Genomic DNA, 18,253 nt, shown 5'->3' on the forward strand with positions numbered 1-18,253 from the left:
TTGATACATGAGAAATACTTCTCTCTCTTACCATATCATACATTTCTCTCCTTACACATTAATTATGAAGAACTCTTTTTCAGGGATTTGTGCAGTAACAGACAATGAGAAGCAAATTTTATATAAAATGCTCATTACATTTATATGAAAAAAAAAAAAAAAAAAGACAGGAGAAAATGCAGAACTAGTTTCAGAAGCTGGACTGCACCCTTTAAAATTGTTATGTGCTTGTTGGGATACCATCAAAAATCCTTCATTAAAAAGTTCATCCAGCATGATGAAATCATCACATCAAACAAGTTCTATGAACAATTCACTACACTTGATGCAACCACTGAACCAAGAAAAACACTCTGTGCTAGCAAACAGCTATCATATCTCCATGACAAAGTCAAACCACATGATGCAACCACATGATTAATGAAAAATAGAGAAAACTGCAAAAACTGAAATGGAAAAATTTTCAACACTCATCATATTATCCTACACTTGCACCATCTTATTACTAGCTCTAACAGCCTCTACAGAATAGTTTGACAAAAATTCTAAATACAAGGAAGGTGCACAAAAGCACCTTACAAACTTTTTTCAAGGGGAAAGACAGGATATTTCTTCAACAATGAAATTGGCAAAAGTGTAGATCAATGGTAATTTGCCACACAGAGCAATAGAGATAATATTCTTGATAAATTAATAACTTATATTGTCTAAATTTCCTTAGTTATCATACAAAACTTTGTAATAATTTCATAGATCTATAAACAAAATATGGGACAGTTCAGACTTTTATAGTTTCTATGTAAATTTTATGTCTATGAATGATTTTTATTAAAAATGTTATAAATGATTGCATTTATAACATGAACATGAGAGTTAAGGCATTAAACATAGAATATAAATTGCTTTTATTTATACACATAATAATACTGCATTTTTAATTATTGGAATTCATACATCTAGACTAAAAATTTAGTATTATGCCACATTTTTTACTTAATAATGACTAATATAAAAAAATAGGCATGAAGAGAAAATAAAACGAAGAATAAATATAAATGGTTTTCAAGTGAATGCTTTTATTCTACATATAATAAAATATTTGCCCTATAAAATATCTTGTATAAAATTGAGAATCAATAAAGAAATTTCAAATTTATTTTATCAAAGTCATATCTTTAAAAATTAAACTGATAAAATTTTAAGTACAAAATACAATCCATAATTAAGGATACATGTAATTACAGATTTTAATATAAAAAAACATCATTTACATGCAAGGATGAATTTGCTGGATGATGACAACAGCAACACCATTAGCGAGTTTGTCAACAAAACTCATAGAACCAAATACAAAGGCTCCACTGGTCTGTAAAATTACAAAAATATGTGATTGAATTAGTTATAAAAATTTTATTATTTAATAAATAAATACATTATCAATATATATAACAATAGTCAATAAAATTTCATGTTGATAATACAAGGAAGTGGTGGATGTGTTCTTTGTAAAATTTCCTTACATACTCTTTAATAAAGGTGATAATCTCCCTCTCCTTCAGTTAAAAAAGTAAAATTTGGGTACGGCTGTGAATGCCACAAATACTCAGATTTTTATGTTCAAAGTCCTGCACTTAAGTATTTGGTGCTTTGCAGAATTGTGAAGTAAAGTGAGTATTATTTTTGACCTCCCCCCTTTTTCCACCAACTGATTGAATCCAAAATTTGAAATAAAATTATAGTTTTAATAACACGATCACATACCAAATTTCAGTTATTTAAATTATTATATTTTAGAGTAATCAAGTTTATATGCATGCAAAAGCATAGAACAATAACAATTTGATTCAAAATTAGACATAGATCTGAATTTTAGATTCTAAACTTATGTATCAAACACTTAGTATTTTAATTTTTGTAATTATTGTGTTTATTTATACTAACATAGCCAGACATGCTTGCAAATAAATTTCATTCAAATTTTTATAGAAATCCATATACCATATTTACTTTCCAAGACCATATATGAAATTTCACCTATGTAGTTCTCAGTGTTTTTTTAGTTAGTGTGTTCAAAAACAAATATAATTCCAAAAATGTTTTTACAGACTTAGAGAAAATGACCAGTTTTCAAAATCTCAGAATCACAATTCACGTGAAAAGGCCATGATATTGTACTAATTTTTTTTTTTTTTTTTTTTTTTTGTATTTACTGACTGCTATAAATTCAATTTTGAAAAATTTCTTTCCAGCTATTTGAAAATTATTTATTTAATGAATATTTAACATAATTCATTAATTTTGTTTGGTCTGATTTTATTTTTATGCTCTATTTTTGTGTCTGAATAATTGGTTACAAATATAAATACTTTTAGTTCATCTTGTAACATCATATATATTATGGAATTAATAAAATATATGTAGAATTATTTTCAAGGAAACAACACAATGGGCCTTCAATTAAAAAATCACCAGCTCTATAAATGTTTATGAATTTGTATACTTTGCATATGAGTTAATTTGTATGTTTTGCTTCTTTAATATAATATTTCATCTTTTGTTAATTTAAATTACCTTTTAATTTCACTATATTCCATGCAATTCAGGTCAACAAGTTTTATAAATAAATATAGATTTTGTGATACTTTTATATTTTTATTTATCTTTCAACTATACAAAACTTGTTAACCTATTTTTGTTTTACCACAAACAGATGTTTGAAAATTAAATTCTGCTCAGAACTTTGAATGTTCTTTAAATGCATTAATATTTAATTCAGCATACTGATACACAACATAGTTTTATTTTCCCATACATGAAGTAGACAAAGTATTTAATGGCATATGTAATATAAAGTTTTTATTGTCATGTAATATAATTACTATTTTGAGTGAAGTTACTTATTTTATTAGATTAAATAAACACAGCAAATTTAAGACATCTTTTATCACTTATACTGAATTAATATGAACACTTGATAAATCCCATCTTTTTTCATTAAAATGAAAATAAAAATCCTTTAAATCTTTAACAATTTGAAAAATAAATAATTAAAATGTGATTGACTTAAAAACTAAGCATTTATTAATTACAAAAATACTAAAGTACTTATTTAAACTCATTTCTACTGAAGTAAGTAACACTGTTAGAAAACTTCAAAAGTTAATACATTTTAATTTAAATAAAATACTAACAACATGTGTTTAAAATTAAATCTTTTTAAAAAATAAACTTAAAAATAAATAAATATAAAACCTGATATTATTCTGCAAGAGTCAACAATCATCACTAAGATTTGGTCAATTATGACAAATATAAAACTTTTTTCTAATCTGGGTTTCAGCTAATAGAATTTTATTGGAATGTTTAAATGAATTATAGTTTCACTAAATAAATAACTTTAATTGTTACTGTCTACAGAGAAAGTTTACATCATTAATTTTATGATGAACAAAGTTTTATCACAAAATATATGAGTGAATCTAAAGGAAAATACATAGACTACAAATCGATTACAATGGATTAATTTTATACAGATTTATAAATTAAATATTTTTAAAAAAATATATATAGGACCTCACGAAGACAACAAGAAGAAATATAACTTACTGTACTATTTGCAATCAAATCTGATGTAAATGCTAAAGAAATAATGAGAAGTGTTGACCCAGCCACACCAATCAAAACAGCAACACCATATAAATGATAATTTCCATAAGATTCTCCTTCTCCAACATAGATCCAAATACATGAAATTATAGCAAGTATACAGCCCAGAAAGTATGTACACTAAAAGGGGGAAAAAATTCGTCATCTTGAACTCAGTTTATAGGTTCTACAATATTCAAATGTATAAAATAAAATCATTTAAAATTTTATAAAAAATATTTTGGACAAAACTTAAGCTATAAAAAAAATGTATCAGCTAAATAATGACATTGAAACAGATTAAATTCAATAGTTTTAAAACAATACAATTAAAATAAAATGAGTACTACAGATATTTATAATCAAATAAATGATTCTGATCATTTCTTAGATAAATATTTTAATGATAAAAACCAAATGACCAAATAAAGATATCGTAACAAAAATATACTAATTATGTACCTAATATATTTTTCTAAAACATTATAAAAAGTAAACTGAAAACTTTATTTATATGAAAAGATAGTTTCATATAAATAAGTATAATATTTCATATAAATAAGTTTTTTTTGAAGAAAAATTACAATATAATATTGGGATATATGAATTTAAGAAGAAAACAGAAAATATTAACAAAAACTTCTTGTATTATTAATATTAAGTATAAATTAACAAGCTAAATAACTAAAAAAAGAATTTTGACTATATTCCTTTAATTTCTGTCTCATCTAAAATTTATACCATTATGAATTAAATTAATTTATTTCTATTACTCATATAGTTTAAAGATATACTTATTAAATTACCATTACATTACCTTAATTCCAAATAATTTCCTCATGAACTTTACAATGAAAGATGATAAAAATCCACTAACAAATATAACAAGGGGAATAGTGGCTATTTTAGTCTGAAAAAAAAAGTATTTATTAATAAATTTATAATAATAAAAAGTACTACAAACTAACTAAACTGAAAAAATACATACTTTGTGCAGTTCAAGGGTATCTTCTATATACATTGGCATATAAACTTGAGATAAATTTACATAGAGTCTTGTAGACATATATAATAGAGCAACCTAAAAAATTAAGTTATAAAAGTCAAGCAAGGGAAAAATTCTACAAATATAAATAACAATGATTATGTTAGATGAAAATGGAATTAATTGAATCCATAGATAAGGCTAATATACAACCCCTTTTGAATAAAGGAGCAGAATAACAAGATTTTCTTTTATGAATGATCAATTAATTATGAAGTGTTTCAGACTATAATCACCAAATATGTCACAGCAAAATAAATTCTGAAGTGAAAAAAAAAAAAAAAAACTTTAAATATCTGGAGAATAAAACAGCTAAAATAACTATAGTTGCTAATATTTTTTATACAAATTTTCAAAAATAATTCATTTAATAACTCAATAAATATGAAAAAACAAACAAAAAAAATATATAGCATACTCTCCATCTAATCCTCAGTAGCACTTTTAATGTATTATCAGCAAATTATCAAAGAATACATATTACCAAATAATTTTAATTAGTTTAAAATAAATTTTTCCAAACATTAATCAAAATTATTAAACAGACTTATATTAATTACTGACTAAATGTATAAGTGAAATAATTTTTAAAAAAATCATAAAATATAATTTTGTTGATTAAATAAATTATTACTTGTTAATTTACAATTTTACATTAACATTAAATTTACATTTTGTTTCATTAAATAGCAAGCACATTTTTTCACCCAAGTCATCATTGCTCAATTAAACACCATAAAAAACTCCCATATTCATTTTTCTCTTCTCCAATGTTTTTGCATTCATGCTGGAATAAAATTCAATTTTTTCTCCCCTTATGCCAAAAATATTTTCACTATCTGCATTGTTGTGAGCAAAGATTTGGGAAAAGGGTATTTTCAACATATTTTCTGCATCTTATATCTATCAGGTTTTTTTTCTTTTTGTAGATCTTTCGCTCTACATATATATCTATTTTTTGCATTTTTTCTTAGTTTTTCAATATATATATGTGTAATTTCCACCCAATTTCTATAACTATAGAAAATACATAACTGTTGGAGAGTATGATATAAGCATTTTTAAAATTGTTTATTTCCCACCAATTTCTCACTCTCTTTAACAGATAGAATAGCTTTAATTTAAGTTAGCTGATAAGCAATTTTATTCCTTGCATGAAGAAGTTTATGAGTTTCAGCTATAATAATTTGGCGGATAGTTTTACTTTAAATATGAAAGAACAGAAAATTAATTGCTGAAGTAGTCAAAAGGGTATACATATTTTCTAATTATTTGAAAATAATAAATAATATTTTTGCTTTGAAGAATATTTTAGAATTTGCATACCTTTTCATCTAATTATTAACAAAACATATTGAGTATGATTACAGTCTTTCAGTTGAGAAATTATCAAACAAAAGTTATGCTTGAGTGCTTTAGGATTTAATGAGTACAAGCACAATTTTACCATGAATGTGTTTTAGAAAATTCGTATTTACTCGTTATAAAATATATGTAAAACAAATTGAAACATTTATATATTCAAAATCTGTACCAATAAAAATAAATTTAAAGACAAAATGCTTTTCCACTTGATGATACAAATATAACATTGGTAAGAGAACTTACCATGTAAAACTGTGGTTGAGAAAACCAATCTTTCCATCTTAAATGAGGCTTTTCAATCATGTCACTAGCCTCATTTATCAAACATTGTTGTTGAATAGAAAATTGCGGATGTTCTTTTTCTTTCGTGAACACATGAAACAACACAGAAAATAACGATCCAACTCCAACCACAGAAAGAGAGACATACTGAAAATATAAATTATATCATATGAAAATATATCATATTTGTCAACTTGGGTATGTTAAAAGTCAGATATTCAAGACCAGCTACAATCAACATGTTGAGAGCAGCCATTGGAAAAGAATACAATAAAATATCAGCTGAAATGCTTAATACTTAACCACTCTTGCAATTCCATTAAATAACATCAATGGTGTAGCTAATATAAGTGGCATCAAGGACATCATATGATATATTTTTTAAAAGCTGTGAATGATTATAAATGACTTGCAAGTATAAATCGGATAAAGTCTGAACTCACCCCTACCCCAGCAAATTTGGCACTGTAAACCAATATGTACAAACTACCCATGTTGCTTCTTAAGACTATCTGGGAACATCTGCATCTATTTTAAAAGACATCTCTTGTCCTTGAAGTTATGTCATTGGTTGATATTGTTAGCAATATCCAGATATTAGGGATCAATATTTCAAGTGGTCATATAAGAAAATTTTCCATTTTTATTATTTAAATTTGATTTATGAAACTTTTATATCATAACTATTTTAAAAAGTGCATACAGTTTTTTAGTACACCATATTTTTAGAATACAATGGAGCTAGAACAATAATGATAGAAGATAGATAAGTAAAAAATGCTCAATAATTCTCATGAATATTAAAATAAAATGAAATTAGGATAGTAATTATGTAAAAGATATAAGTAAAAAATGCAATAATAATTATCATGAAAATTATAAGGAAACCTCAATACAGAACATTTCAAGGAATTTAAATGGTATATTATTTCTTAAGTTTTGTGTTTATGTTAAGTTAAAAATGTTAAACAAAAAAAAAAAAAAAAAGAAAGAAAAAAAATGAAAATACTAATTTTGAATAAAATTAGCAATGATGTTTTTAATAGAGGACATTTCTTAATATGTAGGAATAAAAACATGTAAAAAAACTGCTTAGATAAATAAATTAAAAAAACAAAAAAAACAAAGACTTCTGGAATAGTTATCAAATTTTTCCAAGGGACTATCTAAAACATATTTTAATTTTGATGAGAACAAAATCACTCTAAAGGTTCAACAATAACAATGAAATTATTTTGATCTTATATTTTAAAAAATTTTATAAGAATATCTGGAGCTATGAAATCACTGGAAAATTCCATGGTACTAAATTATATTTTCCAGAAGAAATAGCATCTTAAAAATACATTATGGACCAGAAATAAATAAAAATAGATTTAACTGAGGTATATCACTCATAAACATTATAGTATAAAATTCCATACAAATGCAATTTTTAAAAAAAATGTATCTTTAACAAAAAAGATGATGAAACATTTCTTAAACAATATTAAATTTTTAGCCCTAATACTCAATTTCAGCTGATTCTTAAAAATATTTAAAACATATTTTACAACAACATATTTTATTTTCAAAGTGAAACTCAAATAATCTTTATTGTCACAACATATATTTTATCCTGGCATTTGCCTATTGTTGATGATCCAGATATGAAGATTTGGCTAATTTTTTCATATTGAATAAGCTAGAGCTTAGGACATGTCTTTAATAAATTTTAAAAATTTTGTTGTACTTAAAATTAAGGTTTAACCCTCTCGATGCATAATTCTTTTTATCAATATAAATTGCGAAACGTTTTCTCACAGACATCTTTCAATTTTAAAAAGAGTGTGCCAAATGTTGCAAAACATGCTTGTATATTTCTCAGAACCTTGGTCAATTAACGCTATATGTTAATCCAGATCCGATTGAAACCAGTAAAGCTAAAATGAAACCATAAATGAGAAAACAGTGGCTGAATAAATTGAAATGCAATAAAAATGCAAACCGCAAAAATCGCGGGTTGTGCAAATTTTGCTACTTTTGCATTGCCTGTGGAAATCGCAGGATATGTAGCAAGAGGGTTAATTTCAGAACCAAGCAACAATAACTTAAAAAAAAAGTGCATCTGTTTTTAAACACTGCTATTCTTTAATGTAACATAAATAGACACATTCAAATACATTATATTTAGCAAAAATGGCTTTCTTATTAAAATCAGTGCACTAAATTTTTTGTAGAATCAAAAAAACTTGTATTGAATAATTCCTTGAGATAATACATGAATTATGAAAAATATTTTGTAGTACACATAAAACTTGAATATTAAGCGATTCTACTTTCTGACTTTATATTTTAAATAAAAATCATTTTCAGCATTTATATTTATTTAAATTCAAGCGGGTCCATTTCTCAAACTTAAATTTAAATTCAGATGACAAAAAATTAAAGTAATGCATTCCATAATGAACAAAACAGTGCAAAATTTTTAGAATAGTACAGGTTACATTTCAATCGAATTTAATAGGAAAAAATCATTTTTACTCTAAATGACCAAATGTAAAAAAATATTAACTTACCCTAAAAATAGGCAAATCGCTAGGACCAGTGTGCTTTTCTCCAGGATCACTCACTCCAAAAATTATAAGTAGAGAAACATATGTAGCTATGTTTGAAAGAACTGTCATAGCATATCTGAAACACAGTTATTACATATACTTAATCATACATTTAATATGGAATTAATATAAAACAATATATGAATAATACATTTTTCTAATAAAATTATTTTTAACATTTTGTATTCAATAAGATTGATGAGTCATTATTAATGAAGAAGACAAAATAACAAGCAAAAATATCAAGACATGGAAAAGAAAAGGTAAAACTTTTCTCTTTCTGTAAAAGAAGATAAATTTGCAAACAGTACAACATTTACTTTCACTGTTAAAATAATAATAATAATAATAATAATAATAATTTTACTGTCAAAAGAAACAGCTCTCACCATACAAATGATAAATTTTCCTAACCAAATTATTTTTAACATTTTGTATTCAATAACAATGATAATAAATGTCTAGTAACTTGTAGGTATAAGCATTTCCACTAGTTAAAAAAAAAATCAGTATTATATATATGTTGATGTTCTTATCAGTATAAAGCAGCTATTAATTTTAAGACTTGTGTACAAGACCACAGAATTCAATTTGTAATAAAATAAGTCATGGAATATTTTAGAAATAATAATTGGTATAGTACTTTGTGCATTTAAAACAAATAATAAATTAACCTCATGTTGGTGATATAAGATATACTAGTATTATTATTTGTTCGTCATTATTAATATAAACTATTTGCTTTTTATTTACATGGAAAAAATTTGATGCTTCTATTCAATTTATTGGCATTAGTTATTTCATTCGAGTTACAGTATGGTGGAATATGCAATATATTTTGTTACTTGTGAAACAATACAGGGATACTGAAATTTATAGACATTACAATTTTAGTTTTTTCTTTTTATAGAAAATAAATTTGACATACTATATTAAAAAATATGACTGTAAATCTTATTTCTCACATTTATATATCATTTCACAATTTTAGCATCGTATTATATATTAACCCTTTCCGAACGAACAACGCATTTGAGCGAGCGCTTGCGTTGGAATCTCCTCAGAGCCGAGCATTGCATCTTTGCGCCGAGCTTTTGAAACGAAATAATTTCTATTAGATGGCGTTATTAATCCATGTTTTTATAAAGATTAGTGCCATACATTATTATTTCTCTCCCCAAGGTCAGATTGAGGTTGGGCAAGCATTTGTGAATCAGAATTTCGCAAATATAAACAGATACACGCGTTTGCTAATGTAAAGGGAAGCACATGCTCATTTTGAAAGGACTGTTATAATTTATATTCTCAATTGTGATAGGGTATTTATCTTTCTGGGAGGGGGGAGAAGGTGGAAGTATGTAAATTTATAAATTTAGATGACAGTAGCATAATATTATAATAATTGTAAAAATGATAATTAGAAACTTAGACGAAGCAGTTTGCTAAAAATTCAAGATGAAAAAATGAAACATTGCATATGAATAAAAAATTGTGTTAAGTCGGCTCTATACTGATTTACGTTTTGAGATTTTTCATAAAATTTTGAAGCATTAATTGCTACAATTATTTATCAAATATTTAAAATATTAATTGTAAATATTTATTTTTCTTACGTTTTTTTTTCTTTGCATCAATAATCTGGTGTTACTCTATGTGTTTCGACCATAATAAAATACACTATATATATATATATATTGATATTAAATATCAAGTATTTTTAATTAATTTTTAAAAATCATGGGAAATATTTAAAACATATTGCCACACATTTAAAAATTGTTTCATTTCTATGTTAAGATTACTTTTTATGAATTACAGTACACTCCCGAGTATCCGGTTATAAACTATCCGGCCTAGTTTTGTTCTATCGTAATGTTTCCTGCTTTTAAATTAAGCGTTACAAAATTTATATCAAAATGTGAACAGCTTATATCCGTTAACTTACTTTTCCTCAAATAAATTATCGAATTGTGGAGTGCAGTATATAAACTACAAGCCTTCCATTTTAACTGGACAAATTACCGGCAACTGCTTCTATGATACATCGGGTCGTGGCAGCGTTCACATTCAGATAAATGGAGGGCTTAGTACAAATATGAAGTGAAAAAATACTTATTATAGCAGGGAGTTTTGTTATAAAAACTTTGCCTTCTGGTATTGGTAGGCAAAGAGATGACTTCATAGAAATGCCGTCTTTTTTGTTATCTGGCTTGCCCTTCTGCCACATTATACTGTATTATATACATTTTTACGAAATAAAATGCACATTAGATTTAAAGGGAGAAAATGCTTCGGCCTGTATGACTGTCGTCGTTTGCTTGTTTGCAACTTCGGGAAACACTTCTTTCTGTGCGCATCTTAATGCAAAAACAATATAATTCCAAACCACTAAAAATTTTGAATAAAATAGATTAAAATATTAAAAAATGTAATAATAAAATTAAAAGTCAAATACCTGAGCGAATTTAATTCAACTCTTTCACAAGATAAAGGTGTTAAATCAGGAATAAGGGATAAATGAGAAACTTGCACCGAGGCCCAGCCAAACTGAAATATCACAATGAATGCTCCATAATAAAGGAACCTAGCATACTGAGAAGAATTTGAGCAACCAAAGCATTCCGAAAACAAGAATGGGAAGCTTAGTGCCACACAAATTGTACCTGTAAAATATTAATATTATTAAGTACTTTAAAAGTTTTAAAATTCACAATTTAAGAATATACAGGGCGTCCCAAAATGATTGAAACGCGGTTTAATTCTTTATCCATTAGAGATAAATGGACAAAGGGAATTGAAAAATATTTCAAAATAAAACCACTTTAATAAAAAAAAATGTTTCCCGTTAATTTTCAAATTTTTATATGACCCCTCTACACAAATTAGATCGATCAATTAGAAAAGCTTTATTTTCCGTACAACAGGACCATTAGCAAAAACCGCATAACTGTATTTTTAAAACCAAATGAATTATAATACAGAAAAAAATTACTTATTCCGTTATTCGGATCACTAAAAACGCTATCTCTTCGTAAAAAATAGAGACGATATACAAATTGATAATAAACATTTTTAGATAAAAAATGCGATAGCATGTTTAAAAAAATAATCAAAAATATCCTTCAATAAAGCTTTAACTAACTTTATTTCAAATATTAGTCCAAAAACTGGCAAAAAAAAAAAAAAAAAAAAAAAAAACCCAATAATGTTAGTTTCTTCGTCTTCAGTATACAATGGATTTCTCCCAGGACCAGGTTTTGGATTTTCTTGATCGACTAATTCGATAAACGAATGTGAATGTGCGTGAAATGTCCGTATTTGCGTAAAATTTCAGGCAAATGCGGATATTCCTTTGAAGTTTCTTCGTTCTTTTTACTGCTCACAGAATAAACCACTTCTAATTCAAATAGCACGTCATTTGTTAAAAAAACCATAATACACAACCAGTTCTTAATTCGGCAATATAAAACTAAACGTTACTGAATAATTTCCAATTTTTATTTTGATGTGCGAAAAAAAAAAAAAAAATTAAGTTGAACTGAAAAGAAATAATTCTGAGAACAGATAAGTAAACTGAAAAAGAAATCGTCTGCATTTCTCTATGCAGTAAAAAAAATATATTTTAACATAAATATTTGAAATGGCTAAAATACAGTTAAATGAAAATAATAATGATAATAAACTGTTCTGTGAGTTAATTTGTTAGAGTGTCGTTTTGTAAAATTATGATAAATTTGACAATAAATTAGTTTGCGTGTATTACGTATTTTATAATATATATATATATATATATAAAGCCCTTAAGATCACATGATTACGTTAATTAAGAATACGTGACGGTGTCGCAAATCTGTTCTAAATAGGAAAAAAGGGTTTTAATGTAAATATTACATTTTATATTTTCATAATAATTATAAATTTTATTTCTATTTTGATATATAGTTCCTATGTAGTGCGTTCAATTTTCAATCAAGCATAACTCACTCAGTTTCAAATATACGAATACGTGATTTTTCTTAATAATGTTGCATAAAAAAAATTAAGCTTTCTAATTGACTAAATTTCTTTAGAGGGGTCGCATAAAAATTTAAAACATATAATTAAAAAAAATCAATGGGATTTTTTTATTTTTTTTATTAAAATGGCCTTATTTTGTACCTTATTTCTAACTACTTTGCAATTTACATTGCACACTATCTCTAATAGGTTAGGATTTAAAGCACATGCCAATCTTTTTGGGACACCCTGTATTACGCAATAGAATATCATCCTAAATCTAAATAATTCAAAACCAGATTGACCTAATTTATTTTGAATTACACATACCATCACTTTTTAAAAAAAAACGTAAATATCAAATAAATGTTCCTTTGGAGAAACAAACATACTAAGGCTTTGCTATTGGTTACGATAGGAAACTAGTCCATTCCAGATTTAATTTATCATGAGTTTATGAATTAAAAAAAAAAAAGTAACTTTTTCTAATATTTATTTCTATAAGTATTTTTTGAACGAGATAGAAATATAAGTTCGAAACAAATACAATGTTTATAAATAACATAAGTTTTTTTTTTTTTTTTTTAAATAAATAACATTGAAAAAATATAAACAATTTACCAGCAGAAATGGCTTTCTACACAGTATAATGAATTAGATTTTTGAAATCTGATAATACAAACCAATTAAAATGCAGTACATAGATTAAATACCTTTTATGCTGGGAATTATGTTTTCCCAAGAAAATACAGTTACAATATAACTAGAATATGATAACAAATAGTAATATCATTATTTCATTTTTTGTGGTTGGATATCATATACGAGTTATATTTTTTTAATTCAATTTTTTTCTTAAATTATTGAGAAGCCAGAAGTTCCAAAGAATGTGAAAGGTTTTCAGGCTGGACAGCGCACGTGCACACATACACAAACATATTCATTGGGCACAATTGATGAGCATAATTTAGGGTTTCCAAATCTGATTTTTTTTCAGAAGAAAATTCAATATCAGGAAAATCTAATTTTGCAGGAATATCTAAGTAAACTCATCATTAATATCATTTAAATAGGATTCGCTCAAATCAAAATCATATGGCTACATGCAGGCCATGATAAAAGTCAAGCAGAAAAAAAAAATGTCAATATTTGCTATTTATGAATTTTTATATACAAGCCTAAAAGGAGTTTACTGAAAAGCTCTTGCACCTTGGGCATGCAATTACAAAAAAATATTGTTAGCTACTATCGAGTGGCTAGAAAGCCAAGAAAAGCTTTTGAAGCATAAAAAAAGGGGGGGGGGGCTGGCTATGCAGAGCAGCATTCTCTACAACTTGAGCTGAGCCATACTGACATGATTCACTTGTCAGAGTTGAATTGGACAAAGTCAGGAAATGGTCTTTAAGCAATATACAAGTAATTCCTTTTTTAAAAAACAAATCTGAAAGTAACACGATTTATTGCATATGCTATACCTTCAGCATCTCAAGTAGTTCATAATATTCATTTTTTGAAATAAATAAAATGTCAGCTAGTGGAAAGAATTAGCAGAATATATTTTTTAATGCTTATAATTAAAAACATTTCTGTATGTTATCTGTATCAGAATGCTTCTAAAATTTTTATATTAAAAAAAATAAAAAACGTTCAAATTTTTGTATTTTAAAATCACCTTAACCTTTAAAAAATTCAATTTAAATTCTTTTAGTATTATTTAAAATAATTAAGTTAAACAAAAATACCATTCACAATGCTTAGTGAAAAATTAAAAAAAAACACACACACATTTGTCACTTTTTTTATATAATTTTTTTAGATACATACTTGATTATTTGCTTTTCTCGCAACACAAACATTTTTTTTAATTTACTGTTTGAAGTTTTATTTGCTGTTATTTTTTATTTAAAGGCATTTGGTTTTATGACTAATTTATCAATAAGGTATGATACAAACTAAAAAGTTGCTGCTTTCATTTCAATTTTGCATTTATTAAAAATAATTATTCTATTTTGGAAACTTTTTTTTTGTTTTGGCTTAATATGAATTTGAGAAATATTTTTAGCTACAAAGATTGCTATTAGTCAAAATTCCAGTATGGAATAAGACCTGAATTTTACAGGAAATTAAGGAAATGATACAAAATAATATTAATAATTAATATTTGTGTAATTTCTCTAGATTTCTTTCTCACTAGCAGATATATAATGAAGATACCATTTCACATAAAAATAGGCATAAATATAATATTATATATATAAAATTTTATAAATGGAGTAGTGGAACATACCAACCAAATGCCATGCTTTTCTTCTTCCATATTTACATAACCACATATCATTTGGTCGATCTGATTCATAGCCAACAAATGGTGTTGCTATGGCATCTGCAATTTGTCCTAATAACATAAGATTTCCTGCAACTTGATTGCTTAGTTCCAAAATATTATGTTGAAACATGAGTAAGTAAGAAAACCACATAGATGCACAAAGGTCATTTAAAATATGACCAAAACTGTAAGCTATTCTCCTTCCAAATGGTATGACATGCCTTGGAGATTCCAATCGTGATGATGAAAAAGTTACTGAAGGGTCATCCATTTTTAATTGTAAAAATACCTGGAAAAAATAAATAAAAAGAATGAAGAATCTTTAATAAAAAGCCATATAATGAAACAAGAGAAAATATTCATTTAAAATGGCAAGAAAAAGCATTAAAGAAGTTTATAATAAATGTTTTAAAATACATATTAAAACAGTTCTTCTTTTATTTGTGCCCCCCCCTCTTTCAGGGAGTTTTTTTTTTTCTTTTTCCCCCTTGCTATCCCATTTTATAAAAAAAAATTGCAACCTTAAAAAAAAATAAGTAAAGCCATAATCAAGGATAAAGCAGAAATAACTTCATGTAAAAATCTTAATAAAGATCTCTTACATGAAGATGATACTTCATTAGATTTTCATACATATATTGAAAAAATTTTAAAAAGGAAAACACTGTGAAATTCTGTTATGACCCCCAATTCGGTAAGACTGGATTGAAATCATAAAATGGTTAAACCAATTATTGTCCAAATTAATTTAAAGCATAAATTTTAGTGAACTTTCTGTAAATTATATTAAAAGTGTCCAATATTAAGATAAGCGTGAAGTAAATTTCATACTTAAGGTAATAGAAAAAATATCTTTGTCCTTTTCATTTTTGGAAAAATAATAAAAAAATTGGTAGAAAATAATGAAAAAAAAAAACTTTTGTAGATATATATTAAGAATTTTTTAATATAGTAAAATAACAAAAAGATAAGTACTTCCATATTCCTTGTACTATTTTAAAAATAAGTGAAAAAAAATGAAACACTTTAATTTCAAAATTAGCATAATGGATGGTATATGTCAGTTCAAACTTAACTAGGAAACCACATTAATAGTGTAGTAATAGAAAAAATTTAAATAATTAGCAATCGAAAGAGCACAGTGAAACATGTTTTTCGATGCATAAATAATTTGCCCTCATCTTTCCAGTCTAAAGGTCTTAAATTCTGGCGACATTATAAGAAAAGACACCAAATTTGATTACTTTGTGAGATATAGAAGGTTAAGGAACAAATGGTCAGAATGTTGATATCTTGAAATATTAAAAAACTTACAGCAACTGTTCTGAAATATTCCTTTCTTGGTTATGTAGAAAAGTCGTGCTATATAAGATAAATGAGATCGAAGCTTAAGATTAGATCACAGTTTAGTTTGTAAAGCAGTAGTAGCTTCCCTTCATATAGGTTAGAAATTCTTTGGATAAATTACAGGTATACAATAACATCAAACTTCAGTCATTTGTTCATTTCCAGTTGAGTGTACCACAATACTCTAATACTAGACACAATTTGCTATGCTTGGTACAAGTCTGAGTTATTGCAAACTCTGACATCTCAATTTCAAATATTTTTTTGCAGGAGGTTGACCATTGTAATTGCTGCACTAAATTTAAGTTCTAGTACAGCAATGAATAAAATAAAATGTTCTTAGTGTCACAATTTTTTTTTTTTTTTTTTTTTTTTTTTTAATGCTTCAATCTTTTTTTTTTTTTTTTTTTTTTTTTTTTGTTCAGTACAAGATTTGTCTGCTGTTGATATTTTTTTGGCAGGCTTCTTTCCTTTTTATATTACTATATCTATGATTTGTATTTTACATTAACCTGATTTTTAAAAATTTTTAAATTATTTATCTGATTTCTAAATTAAAACCATGTTTTTTCTTTATTTATATTATCTAAAGTAAAATAATAAATTAGAAAACTTTTAAGAGCTTAAATCGTATAGTGGGAAGATAATGACAAATAATTTATGCATCAAAAAACATTTTTACTATACTCTTTTGATTGCTACTCATTTAGATTTTTTTCATTATTACACTAAGGTATAGGAGTTTGGTTTCTGGTAAGGAGTTTGAGGATATATTCAATAAAAGAGAGAGAAAGGGGAAAAAAGAAGAAAAAATGGAATATAATTAAGTTAGCTACAGAAATAAACGTTTTCAGATAAGAAATTTAGTGGCAATAGATTAAAAAAGAAAAATTCCTTTACAATGATTAATATTAAATTAATTGACTGCACAGCTTTAAAAATTTCAATGACAGAATAAATTTCAGCAATTATGGGATTAAAAATTGAGGATTTCTTAAGACAATTTTGAGTAATTATATTCACAAAATTCTCAAAAACTAATAATTTATTAATAAATAATTAAGTACTGCCATTTAGTTGCATACTGATAATTTTATGAGAAGAATTAGTCAGATAATTTTTCCTGATGTATTAATTCTCTTTCCCCATTTCTGTTTCATTTATAAAAAAGAGAAATACTTATTGTTTAAACCAAGTTAAAATGAATGACAACCCATTATTCATACATCTATGACAATGGGATTTTATTGCAAGAACGAGTCTGCTACCTTTCATGAAGTGCACTTTTTGATGCTGTTGAAATTTTTTATTATTATTAAACTAGTAGACTTGATTTCATTTTCTTGAAAAAAAAGTTCAAAAGAAATTCAAACATATAGTACAAATTTGGGAAAAGTTTATTATTTTTAATTATTACTAAAGAAGTAAATATATCCATTTAAAAATATTATGTCTCTGTAGCCATTGTACAGATTTAATGAATATATCAAGTTTTAATTTATTATATCCACACTTTGACTTGCAACAACAATTAAGACTGGATACAAATGATTACATCTATTAAGATTTTTTTTTTAGATTATGATATTTTTTTTTAGATTATTCAAAATCTCTTGCAATAGATGACTTAAAAGTGAAAAACTAAAGTTT

At 25.5% G+C, this 18,253-nt stretch overlaps 1 protein-coding gene across 2 annotated transcripts in view; it reads right to left on the reverse strand.

The window, feature by feature from the left end:
- Positions 1-18,253, reverse strand: part of LOC129976233 (major facilitator superfamily domain-containing protein 12-like) — a 63,722-nt gene that overhangs the window by 6,053 nt on the left and 39,416 nt on the right. For both annotated transcript variants that reach the window (XM_056089709.1, XM_056089708.1), the window contains exons 2-9: positions 15,218-15,545; positions 11,390-11,597; positions 8,896-9,010; positions 6,299-6,484; positions 4,634-4,726; positions 4,463-4,555; positions 3,607-3,786; positions 1,272-1,366 (exon numbers count right to left, since the gene is read on the reverse strand). In XM_056089709.1, coding sequence (XP_055945684.1) covers positions 1,272-1,366; positions 3,607-3,786; positions 4,463-4,555; positions 4,634-4,726; positions 6,299-6,484; positions 8,896-9,010; positions 11,390-11,597; positions 15,218-15,527 — 1,280 coding nt within the window. In that variant the 5' untranslated portion in view covers positions 15,528-15,545. The remainder of the gene's footprint in view (positions 1-1,271; positions 1,367-3,606; positions 3,787-4,462; positions 4,556-4,633; positions 4,727-6,298; positions 6,485-8,895; positions 9,011-11,389; positions 11,598-15,217; positions 15,546-18,253) is intronic.

This window comes from Argiope bruennichi, chromosome 7 (genome assembly GCF_947563725.1).
Source record: "Argiope bruennichi chromosome 7, qqArgBrue1.1, whole genome shotgun sequence".
Taxonomy (NCBI): domain Eukaryota; kingdom Metazoa; phylum Arthropoda; class Arachnida; order Araneae; family Araneidae; genus Argiope; species Argiope bruennichi.